The 17,568-nt window shown below is 39.0% G+C and overlaps 2 protein-coding genes across 4 annotated transcripts in view; one reads left to right on the forward strand and one right to left on the reverse strand.

Moving 5' to 3' along the window:
• Positions 1-6,703: 6,703 nt before the first annotated feature.
• LOC148853408 (Sterile alpha motif (SAM) domain-containing protein) overlaps positions 6,704-17,568 on the forward strand; it is a 33,169-nt gene continuing 22,304 nt past the window's right edge. Inside the window, exon 1 of one of the 3 annotated variants that reach the window (XM_088941116.1) lies at positions 6,704-8,161. In XM_088941116.1, coding sequence (XP_088797242.1) covers positions 7,109-8,128 — 1,020 coding nt within the window. In that variant the 5' untranslated portion in view covers positions 6,704-7,108 and the 3' untranslated portion in view covers positions 8,129-8,161. Of the gene's footprint in view, positions 8,218-17,568 lie in introns of all 3 variants that reach the window. The other 2 variants (XR_016094854.1, XR_016094853.1) reach the window with 2 other exon arrangements.
• On the reverse strand, positions 14,862-17,339 carry LOC148853409 (uncharacterized). Its single transcript, XM_088983239.1, has 3 exons — positions 16,311-17,339; positions 15,686-15,799; positions 14,862-15,596 (listed from the first exon to the last, which is right to left on the reverse strand). Exons 1-3 carry the CDS (start codon positions 17,337-17,339, stop codon positions 14,862-14,864), a joined length of 1,878 nt encoding a protein of 625 aa, XP_088839365.1.

The following is a 17,568-nucleotide window of genomic DNA, read 5'->3' on the forward strand; positions in this document are numbered from 1 at the left end:
TATCCCCATTAGCGGGGACGGGGATGCGGAGAGGCTCATCGTCCTCGCCTCGCCCCATTGCCATTCCTAATCAAACTAATGAAATTGCCCAACCCGATTTCTAGTATTTCCACTTAGCTTTGGTTCAACAAATTTCCAACCCGACTTGGTTGGATTAGTTTCACTTTGACCATTTGTAAATTGACTAAAATCAAATGTCCCAACCATAGATATATATCGATATTTTATATTTTTTAATACGGGATAGTGGAAAAATTCCAATATTTCTTAGGCTAAAATATTTTATATCATAAACTTATTCTATAAATAATGCCATTGTAATTTTTTAAAATTCAAACTTAATTTTTAAATTTAAATTTTTAAGTTTAAATCTTTTGAACTAACTGACCAAGCAAAAAATTGATCTAAATTGATATAACCTAAGTGACCAAATCTCCACCCTAACTAGATCGATTTGGTTAGCCAAACAATCTACAACTGAACCGAACCAACCCATGAATAATAGTTTAATCTCCAATAATTATTAAAAATTTATTGCAAAAATACACAATAAATTAAACTTTAAAAGCTAAATACAGTAGTTTAAACTCCAATAGTTATTGAAAAAATTATATTAAATAACAAAACAAAAAAAAGATTTATACATAATTATTGAAAATATATTTATCACAAAAATAACAAATAATTATTGAAATACAATAAATATTACTTTTAGTATATATAAGTATATAATAAATATAGATTAATTTTTAAAATCATTATTAATAAACATTATTTTTTTTAAGTTATTTTCTACAATTATTAATTGGTATAATTGAAATTAGTTATTTACAATACGATTATTTATTTAAATTTTAGAATATTAATTACTTGTTGAATTTAATAATCCACAAAATTATATTATTATTAATACATATTTTTTTTTTATTTTAGCTATTTAAAATCTAGTTATGTTAAATATTTCATTGTTTAAAATATTTAGTTATTTAACTAAATATTTAAAATCTTAATATATTTATTATTATTGAAATTTATTTAGTGACTAGTTAAAATATATTATTAATTGATTTAAAATGTTAATTTTAATATTTTGTTATTTAAGATATTTAGTTATTGAAATATTTAAATATTATTTAATTTTTTAATGTCATCTTTTATTTATTTGAATAAATTTTAGATTAAATAATCTAGAAAAAACATAATTTATATTGTTTGTATATAATTTCATGATGAATTTTGTAAAAATATATAATTATTAATAATATAAATATTATTAAATTGATTATAATTAGTTTTTGTATTTTTAACAAATATTGTAATGTTATTACAGAATTTTGTTAGAATACTTAAATAAATATTAAATTTTTTAATTCATACTTTATTTAGATAAATGTAGATAAAAAGTGGGGGAGAAGATAAATAAGAATTTTAGATGATTTATGAGAGAAACTCTTTACTAAATTAGAGATAACTTAAGAGAAAGTTGGGGATAGTGGGGGAGGTTGTTCAGGATATATAGCCCTACTGATTGAGTCTGGATATGCTCCTCAAAACCTGATTGGATCGGAAAAATAGGGAATTGGTCACCTTGCCGGTTTTAATTTACCCCAAAACCGTTTTTTGGCAAAAAAATATTGATTTGGTCAGTGAACCGTCGACCCAGAAAATGGTTTTGGGCCATTATTTTTATTTTTGTATGTCAGAACAGGCCATCCGTTTGGACTGAACGGTCGGACCATTTCAACACAGGAACCAGACTAAAAAGGTTCTTGGTCTGGTTTAAAAACCTTGCTTTCAAGCATGTTTCGTAACACACCCTGCGTCGTTCTATGATACAAGAATAGTAATAAACTAATAACAAGAACACTTACAAGTGGATGGGGGCCCATCTTGAGAGGGTTTGACTACTTGACACCCAACAACAAGGAAGATCAGTCAATTCATCTCAACATATCACTTTATAATAGCTTAGATTTGTTAATCTCAGCGATTCAAACAAAGTTACTAACAATGTACTAAGATTTCAACTAATATTGGTCACTCAAGAGTCAAGATTTTGTGTTAGAAAATATGCAAAAGATCTTAATCATCAAAATGTCCTCTTGAGTTTAGATAATTAATCTTGGCCATTCAAATTATGTATAAGGTCTCAACTAATGTAGTTCATCCAAATGATATTACAAATCAACATATCCAAGTCAGTAGAGTTGTCACCTAAGATCTATGGATCAAACGAAAACTTGGTACTTCATTTTTATTTGGTTTGAATTTTTATTTTTTATAAAATACTAGCAAACATGTACATGCATTTTCACATTATAGCATGGTTCAAAGTAGCGATATGATACGCCCTATATTGGGTGTATCGTATCGTATCTTTTGAAAATGATACAATCTAAAATGCTTGTTTCTAGGAGTTTCGGACCCCTAACTTTTTTTAATAATAAAAAATAAGTTATAAGCTTTTCAAAAAAAACAAACTTTGATAAAAAAAAAACTACAAAAAAAAAAAGAATTTCGGCTGTTTCTAAGTGACGATATGATACGACCAAAACTCATTTCGTATCGATACTTTGAACCTTGCAAAACAGTATCTTTAAGACAAAACTACTTATAATTTATGGACCATTATAAGTGAATAGTTTATGGACAGTTTCTAAAATGAGAGTAAATGACACATATGCCCTCTTTATGCCCATTGTATGTTTAGATAAGGAATATAGAAAACATCTAGGCCCTGTTTGCTTTTCGGTAAATTATTTACTCAAGTAAATGTACTTACACAGGTAAGTGTTTCCTATAAAAGACTTACCCAGGTAAGTGCATTTACTGATGTTCTTTTATTTCCCATATAAATAAGGCAATAACCATTTTAACCATAAAAGTCCATTATTAAAATGAGAATTTTTGTCCCATTCAAGTGCTGGCAATTTTCTCCCCAGGTGGAAAAGTTATTTATCCACCTAAGAGATGGGTGATACCTAGGAAAATAAACTTTTCCTTGTCCCTACATAAATCTAAAAGAAGAACATGGGATTTTTGGTCAATGGGAATCAAAATCCCATTGGCCAACTTTCCCCCCTCTCAAAATCCATAAAAAGAATGCCCCTCTAATGAAAATTCCAGAAAGAAAGGATATTCGCTCTTTTATAGATAGTATAGACGTGATCGATGTTTTAGTTAAATGACTGATATTAAGGCCCCGTTTGCTTTTCGGTAAGTTACTTACCCGGATTAATGTACTTACCCAGATAAGTGTATCATAGGAAAGACTTACCTAGGTAAGTGCATTTACCCATGTTCTTTTATTTCCCATGTAAATAAGGCAATGACCATTTTAGCCATAAAAACCTATTATTAAAGGGGCATTTTTGTCCCATTCAAGTGTTAGCAATTTCCCCCCCAAGTGGAAAAGTTATTTACCCACCTAGGAAATGGGTATCACTTAAGAAAATAAGCTTCCCCTTATTCCCACATAAATCTCAAAAAAATAACATGGGATTCTTGGTCAATGGGAATCAAAATCCCATTGACCAACTTTTCCCCTCTCAAAATCCAAAAAAAGAACACCCCCTAATTGAAATTATAATGCGGCACTCAGACATTTAATGTCAACGTTTTGCTCTTAGAAGACCATCTTTATAGCTTAGATTGATGTGTGAAATTGGTACAATTTTTAGATAATAGTATATATTAATTGAATCTAGCATTTCGTTTGGGTGGTTAAGATTAATGCTGCCCGTATATTTGGGTTAATTTATGCACCATTTACTATACCACTGTCATGGCTTAGATTACTTGAAACCATTATACATTACTTTGAATTTTTAAGATTGGTTAACTGATCTTAAGGCATGAGTTCAATGGTCTAGATATTTAGTTACAAAATCATTATTGAAAACTTATGTTATGGTGACGTTATATGGGCAGAGAGCAAGTTTGTCTTATAAAGTGAGACAGTGGGATTTTAGGGTTTTAGAAATATAAGACAATGCACATGATGACATGGACATGGGTAGAGACTAGCTAGAGAGCAAGTTTGACATGGACTAAGGTAAAAAGAAGTTAAGTGCCACACACACAAAATGGGGAGGGGGAGGGTTTAAGTGTCACACCCCTAGTCTCACAACTTGTGAGTCCGCTTTGAAGTTTGAAGAAGCTACTAAACTGGCTTTGTTGGAAAGTTTATTTCTTAGCTCAATGAAATTGTATTTGGGTTTTTCGGGGTTTTCACCAAACATAACTTCATACCTATTTTGTATGGAGCCCATTTGCATAGCTAGAGCCTATGTGTGAAAGCTATACCAAGCAAACATATAACTTTGATGCTTGATGACGAATTAGGATATGCTCCTCACACAGAGTGCCTCACAACAACTTCACATGTGTATCCCACCATGTATAGGGAATATCTCTCGTACTTATGTGTTATTATTTACAGGAGATTATCCCAAGGCACGGTGGGATGTGCTTGTGAGATTGGTCTAAAGTGCCATATGTGAGTAGATCTGGTCCCGTTAGGGAATGGGATATGCTCCTCACACATGGGTGCCTCATAGGCACATCTACCTGCATTGAGGGACATCTCTTGTGAATAATAACTTATAAGTACGGGACATGTTCCCAATGCATGATAGGATGTGCGTGTGAGGTTGATGTGAAGTGCCCTGTGTGAGGAGCAGATTCGGTCTCGGGAGTTAGTCCCCGCATCAAAACCCCCAACCCTAGTACTTATCTAAAGTCTCCGCTACAACTAAACATAAAATTTGCCGAATCACCCATCACTTGGTGGAATGTAATGCATTTGAATATCAATGTAACACATACTAGTTCAGTGACACGCGTAAATGTATGCACATAATGAGAGAAAAGAAGAGAGATGAATTAGAGGTATAAATTTGGCTGTGCCACGGCCCGACACGATTTGTATGCTGATGGGCCATGTCGGGTTTGGGGTTTCAGGTCAACGGGTTGGGCTCCGTGCTGCTAGTGGCACAACATATTATATATAAATATATATAATATATTATCTAAATTATAATTATGTAATAATATATTAACAAAATAAACAAAATTTTCAATTTTATTTAATTATTGTATATATAAGCAATTGTATACATCAAAATTTAAATAAATGATTTTGGCCCGCTCCATGGCTCGGCCTAGCCCACAGACCAACTTGGCCTGTGGCCTGATGCAGGCCCACGTGGGCCATGTCGGGTCGACCCCAAAAGATCCTAGGGGAGGGAGGCACGGCCCGAGACAACCTCGTTTTTCACCTCTAGGATGAATAAAATGTAAAGACTAATGAGTGGAGGTCATGGAGGATTAGGAATGGCAACGGGGCAGGGATCATATTCCCCGTCCCCTAACCCCAATTTTGAAATTAATCCCCATCCCCGTCCCCGATTTCTGTCAGTGATAAAATTTGTCCTCCATCCCGATCCCTAACGGGGATGGGTTCCTCACGGGGACCAAAATCCCCGAAATGTTTTCAAATAACAATAGTTTTTTAAATAAATTTACTTAAAAATAAAAAAATTTTAAATATATTTTGATATATATAATATAAATAATATAATAGTATATTTAATATATATATATATATATATAGTCGGGGTCGGGGTGAAGCAGGGACCTCAAGCCCCATCCCCAACCCCAATCCTGATTGGGGATTACTATTAATCCTTGTCCCCCATCCCCACCCCGCCAAAACAATCCCCATCCTTGGTCCCATCAGGTCAGGGAAGTTAGGTCCCAGTCGGGATGGGGAAAATTGTTATCCCTATGGAGGATATAAATGAAAAAAAAAAAGAGAATGCTGAGGAAAAAGAAGTACATGGATAAAAAAATTGGTCCGGACATGAATCCAAGGCAAGTATCTGCATAATATGTTTCATAAAAAAAATCACAAAAGGCGCATGCATCTCATGGGACATTAATAATAAAAGAAAAATACAAAGAAGCCCATTTTATTTACAAGTCTTTTGTGTGTGTGCTTTTTATATAGGGTAAAATACAAAAACTTCCCCTCAATTTTCTGACAATCATAAAAACCTTCACTATAGTTTTATTTTAATAAATACCTCTCTTGAATTTTATTAAATTTCGACAAAAGCCTCTCTTCCGTCACTGTCCTAGACAAAAAACGTTAGACTAATGCACCCATTTTTTATAAATACCTATACTACCCTTTTATAAATTATTTTACATACAAAATTACTAAAGCAATTCTATTTTAACTCAACAAAAATACATGTTTCATTAATTTTGTATGTAAAATTATTGAGATGATTGTTAAAAGAGGTTTTTGTTGAATTAAAAATAAGATTATTTCAGTAATTTTGTATGTAAAATAATTTATAAAAGGGTAAAATAAGAATTAAAAAAAAACTAGGGAGGTTTTTATTAAGTTTTTTGAAAAGTTGAAAGGACGTATTTGTTAAAATAAAAGTATATGAGATTTTTATGATTGCATACGGCCTACTAAAAATTTATTCCAATATTTCTCTTCCCATTCGTCGCTCACCTTTCACGTGCAACTAACTAACTTAAAATTTCCTTTTTTTATGTGCATACAAAAATTTGTCATAAAAATATATAATTATATAAATTCGAAATAAATATTTGTAGCCCAGTGTAGTCCAGCGCGGCCCGGCCCGGCCCGTCCCTACAAATGACCATCCGTTCTCATTTGTCACTTCGTTTGTACTCTTATTGTTCTTCTTTCCCAAACTGGGTGGAGCTTTTTATTTGGGTATAGACGTATAGTAACTGGAGCTTGATGCAACCCTTTTTTTTTTGTAAATGATCAGATCAGATAATTAACTGGATTGATGGAAATTGAGGATAGCAAATGGGTAAAGGTCCAGTATTTTAGTTCAGAAGGGAAATAAAAGAGCCCAGTGTCTCAACGCACTATCAAGTATTATCATCCCGACAGGCCACAGAGAGTAATTGAAGAAGATAGAAAATCGGTTCGACGACGTTCTTCCACATTCGAACAGATTCCAAAGGCCAAAGTTACTTTCCATAGCCACTGTCATTTGCCCATTATCATCACTCCACTGTCCTACTCGACCTTCACTTGCTACGACTCTCCACCGGGATGGCAGAGCTACAGCCGCCGGAAGGACCGATTAACGGCGGAACAGTCGGAGCTTCATCTGAGAATCTCGTCCCATGCTTGGGTTCGAAGCGACAACGTCGACCAAGCGTCAGATTAGGCGACATAGGAGATCAACCAGCCACGCTCTCTTACGATTCACATGTCAGGCGAAGCAAGCAATGGAAACTCCCCATCGACAACGACTCCAAGTATCGACATCCATCTCAAAAGGACACAGGCGCAGCTGGTAAAGCTTCAAAGACCCGACCTTTAATGAATTTGGGGAACGGCGGCGATTGTCATGAAACCCTAGAAACCGAGGATAAGAACCTATCCGGCGATGCCAATTTGGACACGATAGCAGTAGGCAACCGAAAGGGCAAGGATTCCAAGACGAAGAGAGGAGGGGGAGGTGGTGGTGGAGGAGGAGGAGGAGGGGCAAAAAGGGTGAGATCGAATTGGGTTTCCAAAGTAGATGAAGGGGCGGAAGGAGATGAGAAGTTTAGTGGTGGAGAAGACGTGGATGAAGGGTACAGGGATTTCGATCCCGAGGGTTCAGAAAGCCCTTTGAGGGAACAGAGTCCCATTCACTCTCTTGAAAACACCGCTGTTGATTTGCGCCAGACCTCGGACAGGGGACATGGAAATGAGAGAGAGGGACTTTTTCCCGTGCAAAGAAGACCACATAGGGCTAGGGTTTCGGACAGTAGAGATCATGATGCAGTCGAATTGGATGGGCCTTCGGACACTGATGCCAGGGATTGGAAATGCGGAACGAGTGCAGATAGGAATGGCATTAGTGAGAGGGGGAGGTGCCGGTCTCTTGAAGATGGGGTGCGGATGTGGCTTAATGGCTTAGGACTAGGTCGTTATGCACCGGTTTTCGAGATACATGAGGTGGATGACGAAGTGTTGCCGCTGCTGACTTTGGAAGATCTCAAGGACATGGGGATAAATGCCGTCGGTTCAAGGCGGAAAATGTATTGTGCAATACAAAAGCTTGCCAAGGGCTTCTCGTGAGTTCGTGAGTTTCAGTATTGGAGTATGGCGGATGTAAGTGCAAACCTTCAGTCATCGCATAAGTGAAAATATATGCCATGTCCGATATGGTTCAAACTCTTTCTTTCTCTTCTAAATTTTACTTAGTAATTTGGAATCATATGCTCTCTCTCTCTCTCTACATTGCCTTCTGTACATTTTATTGGGTGCAATTATGTGTTAGAAATATATCCATATTGTAGCGTTGCTCAAATGTTTTTCATCTAGTAATTGATGATAGTCAGTTTACAATCAGCACCCGCAAAATAGATTTTGGATTGCACAACCTAGAGGTGGAAGGGTGAGATCCTGAGGCGTGGCTTTTAAATCACTGGTTAGTCTACTGTAGGGATTAAGACTTGTGAAACAACTGGGCTTCCACAACCTAGAGGTGGAAGGGGATTCCCAAGTAGTCATCTCATGGACCAGAAATAGCTCCCAGATTCCTTGGGTATTCAGGCATAAATTCAGGGAGGTTGTAAGCCTAACAAGGGAACTAAATGCTTCCTTTAAGTGGGTAAGAAGAATAGCAAACGAAATGGCAGATTCTCTGGCCAAACAAGGGGCTGTGAGAAGGCAAATGTTTTGGGAAAATCTGTAATCTTTGTCGATTTTGGGTGGAAATCACACCCAGACCTTGTAACTTCTAATCTTTCATTAATAAAATTCCTTTTCTGCTGATAAAAAAAAGAGTACCCAATCTGCAAACCATTTGGCTGATTTTGTAGCAAGAGGGGGGGGGGTTGAGAATAGAGTTAATGATGGATATGACACTGAACAGAACAGAATGGTGAAATGGGATTCATGTAGCCGACCCCATAGAATTGAGACAAGATGATGATGATGACACTGTCCATAGCCAATAACCACAAGAAAGCTTCCACCCTAGGTGGGATAGGATTACCCCAAGTGCATTTGATATCGGATCTTGCCACCTGATTACTAATAAGTACATTGTAAAAGGGGTCCATTGCAAATTGTCCATTTACATACTCCTACCATCTTGCATCTACTTCTCTTGGAGATATAACCCCTTTCTCAAGCTTATTAAGCAAAGCCAAATACTCCTTAGTTTCATTGTCCAATAAAGATCTTCTAAATTTTAGATTTGGTGCCAACAGCTGTTTTTTTTTTTTTTTGAAACATTTGGAATGAGGGAAATCAAAGAGTTCTCAATAAAAAACTTGCAAATGTATGAGATAACGAGGGTGCTGGAATCGCACTCATGGTTAAGAGTGCACAAGGACTTCAAAAGCACTGCTTTTGGGGATATCTTGAATGTGCATTCTATGTGAGCTTGTATTGGGGCCCAATAGAATGCTTTTTGTTTTCTTTTTTTTGCTTCTATTTTTGGTTTCTGGTTGGACAGTCCCTCACTGTAAAGCTTTGGTGATGTATACTTTGGGGTTATATCCCCCCTTATAGTGAAAGTTTATACTTCACCTCTTCTCAAAAAACCACTTTGCAAAGTTGGCTCTCTCCCCACAAAATATTTGGGGTTGCCTTTCTGTGTCAAATGTACATCCAAAGCCATCTGGAATCCAATTTTAGAAAGGATGGATCAAAAGCTGGCCACTTGGAAAGCAAGATATCTCTCTAAAGGTGGGAAGGTAACACTAATAAAGAGTGTGTTAGCCAGCCTTCCGACCTACTTCATGGCCCTCTTCCCGATCCTATCAGAGGTGGCAGAGAAATTGGAAAAGAAGATGAGGGTCTTTTTGTGGATGGGTTGGAAAGATTCTCACAAATATCACCTTGTGAATTGGAACCAGGTTTATAAACCCCATTCCCAAGGTGGTTTGGGGATAAGACATACAAAGACCTTCAATTTAGCATTACTGGGTAGCTGGCTTTGGAGGTTTTCTACTGAGCAGGATAACCTATGGAGAAAGATAATAGCACAAAAATATGGGCTGAATAGGAATGGGTGGGATACTGGCTCACCACATTCGACATATGGCTGTGGTTTATGGAAAGGAATATGTAAAGCTGCTACACTTTTCAGAAGATGTATCAGATATAAAATTGGAGATGGCAGAAGGATTAGATTCTGGTTAGACCCCTGGATTGGTGAAAGCACACTTAAAGAGCTGTTTCCTGATCTGTTCAATATGGCTACTGTTAAGGAGGCACTGGTAGCTGATTCTTATGTGAGCGAAGAAAAACAACATTTGCTGGATTCCATCCTTTAGAATGGATTTCAATGACTGGGAGATCCAGATGGCTGAAAATCTGCTCACTACTCTCCAAAACCAGGCTTTAAACCTTCAAACTCAAGACTCAAGAGTATGGACGTGGAATAAGGCAGGAGAGTTCTCAGTCAAATCTTTTTACAACTTTCTGGTGGGAGAAGGTGAAGTTTTTCCGAGTCAGGCTATTTGGGGGACAGTGGCACCCTCAAAACTCAAGTTTTTTCTTTGGGTAACAGCTTTAGAAAAGTGCCTCTCCAAAGAAATGTTGCTGAAGAAAGGTTTCATCTGCAATGACTTGAGATGCTGTCGTTGTAATGTGGAACAGGAATCAGATAGACACTTGTTTCTGCATTGCAAGTTTGCTTCAGAAATTTGGAGCTATTTTCTGGAGGAATGGCACATATCCGGGTTGACTAAGAAAGGGAAAGTCTGCTGGTCTTCCATCCCTTTGGAAATTCTGTGGGCGGTATGGAAAGAAATAACAGAACATTTGAACACAAAGCTTCTTCTGAAGCTGAGGTCATCAATATGGCTATAGGGTTTATTAGGAGTTGGTTGTCTATTCATACTGTGCATAGTTTTCAAGGCACCAAGGCGAGGCTGGGCGTTAGGGGGGCGCCTTGTTGCCTAGGCGATGGATTTTTTTATATAGAAAACATAGATCCTAGGGTAGTTCCCTAGGTACCATAGCCATATTTCCTTAATAATTTTATTCATAATTTTCATAAGAAAAGTATAGAGTTCATGTTAAAGTATAGAAAATGTATTGATTAGACAATTTTAAGTTCTTCCTTACTTATTGGTTCAGGTTTTGAAGTCATTGAGGGTTCAGTACAGCATTTAGCAATGTTTGTATTGATTAAATTCTAACAAATAAGAAAATAATAAAAATAAATTAGTATATAAACACACAAAATAAATATTTTATTTTAATAGTGCCTATTTTATAATTATAATGTCAAAAGATAAAGAATAAAAAAGTATTTAACAATACATAGTACAAAACTGCTTGGCGATTAGGTGAGCCGAGCCTCCAAGGGCGCCTTGTCGCCTAGGTGTCACCTAGGCATTGCCTTGACAACTATGATACTGTGTTTAAATATGACATGTCAGATGGTATTTTGTTGAGGATGGTCTTTTTTTGAGGTCCAACTTGTCAGCTATTTGTTCAGATTCTCATTGTACAAAGGACCTTTCACTTTGATACAATCATACTTTACCTTTTCTCAAAAAAAAAAAAAAAGCCACTCTCTTTTCTGATTTGAATACATTAATTTATTGTAATGTCTTTCTCAGCCTGTATAATCCAGGACATAACTTGTACTGTCTTCTAACTCTAGTCATCTTCCCAAAAGCGGATTTTGGACCCCTCTCCCAAGTCCTACCTTAAACTTTGTTAAATTTAGAAATACTTTCTCAATGCACAATATGGTATTCCAAACACACACACACGCACTCCATATGTGGAAGTTACCTTTCTAGTATCCCAATCAAATCTGGCAATCTGTAACTGCATGCTATAACCCTTCTCCATGATGCTTCCTTTTAAATATCAATCCTCCATAGCAATTCCCCAAACTATGTTTTATTCATTTCTCTAATTTCTCTAAGCCCCATTCCTCCAAACTTCTTAGGCCTGCACCTTGATTTTCTCTTCCAGTCTATCATTCCATAAGAAGTCCTTTAGGAGTTTTTCAATGATTTCTGTTACATTTAACAGGAATCTTCATCAGAGAGAAATAATATATGGGCGGATTTGCTAATATAATGCACTCTTAATAAAAGTAATTTGGCCTCCTAGATATGGATTCTTACCCTTCCAACCTGCCAGCCAATTCAATTCTTTCACCGGTTTCCATGTAGATGCTGCTGATGCTTTTGCCCTAATTTGCAAGTATGTGAAATGGAACTGGCCAATCTTGCAATCTATTGCTACCGCACATTCTTCTAACATCTTGTCAAATGACCCCAACCACAATCATTACACTTTTGGACAAATTTACTTTCATCCCTGGATAACATAGCAAAGTTTCTCCATATGGATCTTAATTGAAGCACCCATTCCACTGTGACTTTCAAAAAGATCAGTGTGTCATCTACATATCGTAAATGTGTGATTATTGGCTCCTCACCTTCCAGTTGGAAACTGTTACGATCCATTTGTCCCATGTTGGTAGTATGGGATGCTGTTGTGGGGTATATATGTGTTTGGGTTCCCTCCCTCTAATAGCTAGCTTTCAGGGGTGAGTTCTCCTAAAGCACATAACAAATGGTATCAGAGCCTATACTATGCCTCCCAGTTGCAATTGTGCGGCGCAGGTGGTGACGTCGGTATTGCAGTGTTTGGCCAGGACTATGTGGACTAGTGCAAAGCCAGCCTGCGTGAGCGTTGGGACTGTAGAGCGTGGTGGAATGTTACGATCCATTTGTTCCATGTTGGTAGTATGGGATGCTGTTATGGGGTATATATGTATTTGGGTTCCCTCCCTCTAACAGCTAGCTTTTAGGGGTGAGTTCTCCTAAAACACATGCACAGGTCTTGGTTTGCCACAACTCTTATCAATACCCCCCTGGTTAAGCTGGAACAATGTGGGAGCCTTTCTTGACCCATCTGAAATTAGTGATACGCACCGGCTCTGTTTCTAGGTTCATATCACTTGAGAATTTTGGAAGATGTGGTTGAGTTATAGCCTCTAGTTTCAAGCATGCTTTAAGAACTGAGACATGGAAGATTGGGTGCACTCTTGAATCTGGAAGATTGGGTGCCTCCAATCTGTATGCAAGAGGTCCAATTTTCTCCAAGATGTTGAAGGGTCCAAAGGAGCGAGGTGCCAGCTTGTTCCATTTCTGTTTTTGTACAGAAAGCAACTTGTAGGGAAGCAATTTCAACTAAACCACATCAGCAACTTGATAGTGTACTTTCTATGATGTTTATCATATGATCGTTTCATCCATTTTTGGGCCTGGAGTAGGTTCTGTTTAAGTCCCTGTAGAATGTTGTCTCGATTTAGCAGGTGTTCTTCTAGTGAAGCTATTGCTGTCGAACCCTTTTCATAGGGAATCAGTGTGGGTGGATCACGACCATATAATGCCCTAAAAGGGGTCATTCTTACCGATATTTGATAGGTAGTGTTGTACCACCATTCAGCCCAATGCAGCCAGCTGAACCATTGTTTCGACTTTGTTCCGGTGAAACGTCGAAAATATGCTTCTAAGCGGCGATTGACCACCTCTGTTTGCCTCTGACTGTGGATGGTAGCTTGTGGATTTGCTGAGCTGTACACCTTGGAGGCAAAAAAGTTCTTTCCAAAAGAGGCCGATGAAGATTGGATCTTTGTCAGAAACAATAGATTTTGGGAACCCGTGAAGCCAAGCTATTTCCTGCACAAAAGTGTCAGCTACTGTAGTTGTAGTAAATGGATGTGACAGTGCTCAGCAGTGGCTGTATTTTGTAAGGCGATCAACCACCACTAATATGACTGGTTTACCGGCAGAGGTTGGTAGGTCTGTTATAAAATCCATAGAAATATCTTCCCAAACTTGGGTGGGTATGGGTAATGGTTTTAGCAGGCCAGCTGGGGATTGGGCCTCATACTTGCATTGTTGACATACCTGACATGTAGATATGTATTTCCTTATGGATTTTAGCATACCCTTCCAATAAAATTGGGACGACACTCTCTTATATGTGCATAGGACTCCTGAGTGTCCACCCACCGGTGTCGCATGGAAGTAATTTATTGTTGGTCCAAAAATGCTGAGTCTTTTGGTAACACCATTCTACCTTTATAGTACAGCATTGACCCTTGGATAGAATACCTCAGTTTGTCCGCTGTTTGCTGCAACAACTATGCCTTTATTGCTTGGAGTTCCTTATTACTGTCGGCTTCCTCCCTTAATTAGAGGTGTAAAGTGGGGGCTGGCACGGCATGGCCCGTGGGTGGCCCGCACCGTGTTGTGCTGGCCTGCAGGCCATCACGGGTCATGCCGCCCTCCCTGGTGAAAAATTTGGGGGTCAGCCTGGCACGGCCCACCGCCCGGGCCCATGTGGGCCCATGCCATGCCGTGCCGTGCCACGGGCCAGGCTGGCCCATGGGCCGAGCCGTGCATCGGGCTAAAGCTATTTATTTAAAAAATTGACAAAAAAACTTAAAATTTTAATTTTATATGAATTTTGTGTATGAAATTGCTTATATATGCAATAATTAAATAAATTAGTATAATCAAATTTTAGAAATATCTATTTTATTAATATATTATATATTATATAATTATAATATATATAAAATATATAAATCTATATAAAATATATATGGGCCGTGCTGGGCTGGGCTACGGGGGACACAACCCGCTCGATCGTTTCGTGCCGTGTCGGCCCGTGGATCTAAAATCCTAGGCCCAGCACGACCCGCATGGTCGTGCCGGGCCTAGCACTGCCCGTAGACCGTCGTGCCGGGCCGTGGGCGGCATGGCCCGATTTACTCCTCTACCCTTAATTGGTCCCATAGTGCTGTCGTGGGTTGTTAGAACACATGCAATTGGAGTATGCTCTCCACTACATGTTTGGGTTGGTGTGACGGTGCATCATCAACCCTATTTGTTGCTCCCGGTTTGTATTCAATAGTATAATCAAAGCCCATTAACTTTGAGGCCCACCACTGCTGATCTGGAGAAAGGACCCGTTGTTCCAATAAGAATTTGAGACTTTGGTGATCAGTCTTAATTACAAACTTACGGCCTAGCAGGTAGGAGCGCCAATGCTGAACTGCCAATACAGCTGCCATCAATTCCCGGTTGTAGACTGAAGAGTGGTTTTCTGTGGTGGATGATGCCTTACTGAAGAAGGCAAGGGGCTGATCATCTTGCATCAGCACTGCTCCCACGCCCAGTCCTGATGCATCGCACTCAACCACAAACGGTTTGTTGAAATCTGGTAAGACCAGAGCCGGTGGGGATGACACCGCTGCTCTTAAGGCTTCAAATGCTACTTGGGCTTTATTGTTCCAGCTGAAAGAGTCCTTCTTTAGAAGGGCTCTCAGTGGTGCTGCAATTATCCCATAGCTTTTAATGAAGTGTCGGTAGTACCCTGTGAGTCCTAGAAATGCCCGGAGTTCCTTGGCGTTACGTGGCGTTGGCCATTGTTGGATGGCAGCTATCCTGCCCAAAGGTGCACTTCGGTTCTTTGGCATACAATTGATTTTGTAAGAGAATTGTCTAGAGTAATATGCAAATCCACTAAATGTTGGGCTCATGTAGGGCTGTACACCAAAATGTCATAAAAAAAGACTAATATGAAACAACGTAAATGTGGCCTAAACAAGTCGTTCATTAAGGCTTGGAAGGTTGCCAGGGCATTGGTGAGACCAAATGGCATAACCCGGAACTCATAGTGGCCATCATGAGTCCGGAAGGCCGTTTTTGGAATGTCACCTTCATGGACTCTAATCTGATGGTATCCAGCCTGTAAATCCAACTTTGAAAAAATTCTTGCAGTCTTGAGTTCATCCAGTAGCTCATCTATTAACCGGAATTGGGAAGCGGTCCTTAACCGTAATATTATTAAGTGCCCTATAATCCACGCAAAATCGCCATGTCCCGTCTTTCTTTTTGACAAGAACGGGTGAAGAAAATGGGCTGTGGCTGGGTTGAATAAAATTTTTATTCAATAAGTCTTGAACCTGCCTTTCAATTTCTTGTTTTTGAAAATAGGGGTAACGGTAGGGCCTTACATTGGTAGGAGACGCATCCGGCAATAGTGGGATTCTGTGGTCATGATTCCTTGTTGGAGGTTGGTTCGTTGGTTCCTTGAAAACTGCAGCATATTGTTGGAGGGTGTTGCGGAGCTGTTGTTTGTATTCGGCTTGAGTTGCTGTATCCTAGGCTTGAGATAATGTTGGGCCTGTATGATTTGATCCCCAGATGATGAGCTGATTTGGGTCTCGTGCTTCTTTCAACATGGATGCCAAGCTTACTGGGCTGGCTCGGCTAGCTGAGTGGCCTTGCAAATGTACACTTGTTCCTTCTATCATGAAATCCATAGACAAATGGGCCCAGTCGCATAGAACAGGTCCAAGTTGCTGCAACCATTGAATTCCCAATACAATGTCGGCCCCACTTAGCTCCAGTGGGTAAAGATCAACTAGAAATTGTTGATCTTGGATGTGTAACCCAATGTCCATGCAAATTCCATTGCATTGGAGTGAGGTCCCATTTGCCACGTGGACCTTAAATGAGGCTGTGGGCTGAACTGGCAATCCCAATTGTCTGACTAGCACAGTGGTTACAAAGTTTAGAGTGCTACCACTGTCGATCAGGATGGACACCTGGCGACCCTGAACTAGACCCGTCACCCTCATGGTTTGGGGTGATGAAAATCCTGCTAAGGCCTGTAGTGATATTTCTGGTTGTATGGTCTCAACCCAGTGTTTGTTGGTTGACGATCTTTCTTCTGGTTGCTGATCCTCTTCTTCCTCCTCAGTCTGTAATAGGAAGGCTTGTTGAGTTTTGCATCTATGACCGGGAACAAACTTTTCTTCACAGTTGTAGCAGAGGCCTTTGTTTCGGCGATTTTGCATTTCTGCCCACATTAATTTCTTGAATGGAATAACGGGACTCGGACCTAAGTTACCTGGTGGTTTGCCTAATATGATGCTGTCTTTACTGGACCTCGTCCCTTCCGGTCTTGGTGCAGTAAACGATTTGTTCGTCTGCTGCCATGGCCTGTTTAGACATCGAGCTCGAGCTATCTTTTCTTCTTGGGTGCAGGCTAGGGCTGCTGCGGCCATTACATTTGCTGGGTGCATCGCCTTGACTTCCAACCAAATTTCTTCCTTGAGTCCTACCACAAAAGCTCCGACCAGAGCCTTCTCTGGCCACCCTTGGACTCTTAACGATAGACGTTCAAACTTCAATTGGTAGTCACAAACACTTCCTACTTGTTTTATCTTCACAAGACTCTTGTCAAAATCTTCACAACCGGAAGCCCCAAATCGGACATGCATTGCTGCCAATGCAACCCTGTCTGGTCTGGACGTTTTGTTGTATTTCAAAAAATCTTTTCGCCCTGTATGTCCATGGGATGGGGTCTCCACCTGAGAAAACTGGGAAGCTCAGTTTGGTGTTTCTTTCCAGGGTGGAGCTACTTCTTTGGTTGCTTCCTTGGCTAACTTGATCCTGGTCGACTTCTCTATCTTCAGCCGGCGGGCTCTGCTCCAATCTTTGCAAGATTTC

Source organism: Nelumbo lutea, chromosome 4, assembly GCF_056320005.1.
Source record: "Nelumbo lutea isolate HS-2025 chromosome 4, American lotus-T2T, whole genome shotgun sequence".
NCBI lineage: Eukaryota > Viridiplantae > Streptophyta > Magnoliopsida > Proteales > Nelumbonaceae > Nelumbo > Nelumbo lutea.

Bases quoted from the DNA above. Each gene is read 5' to 3' on its own strand.
- LOC148853409 (XM_088983239.1), bottom strand. From the start codon at position 17,339: ATGCATGTCCGATTTGGGGCTTCCGGTTGTGAAGATTTTGACAAGAGT. The intron at 15,800-16,310 runs GTAAGCTTGGCA...TTGGATTTACAG, and splicing joins CAGCTAGCCGAGCCAGCCCA to GCTGGATACCATCAGATTAG. The intron at 15,597-15,685 runs GCAACCTTCCAA...TTTGGTGTACAG, and splicing joins TTGGTCTCACCAATGCCCTG to CCCTACATGAGCCCAACATT.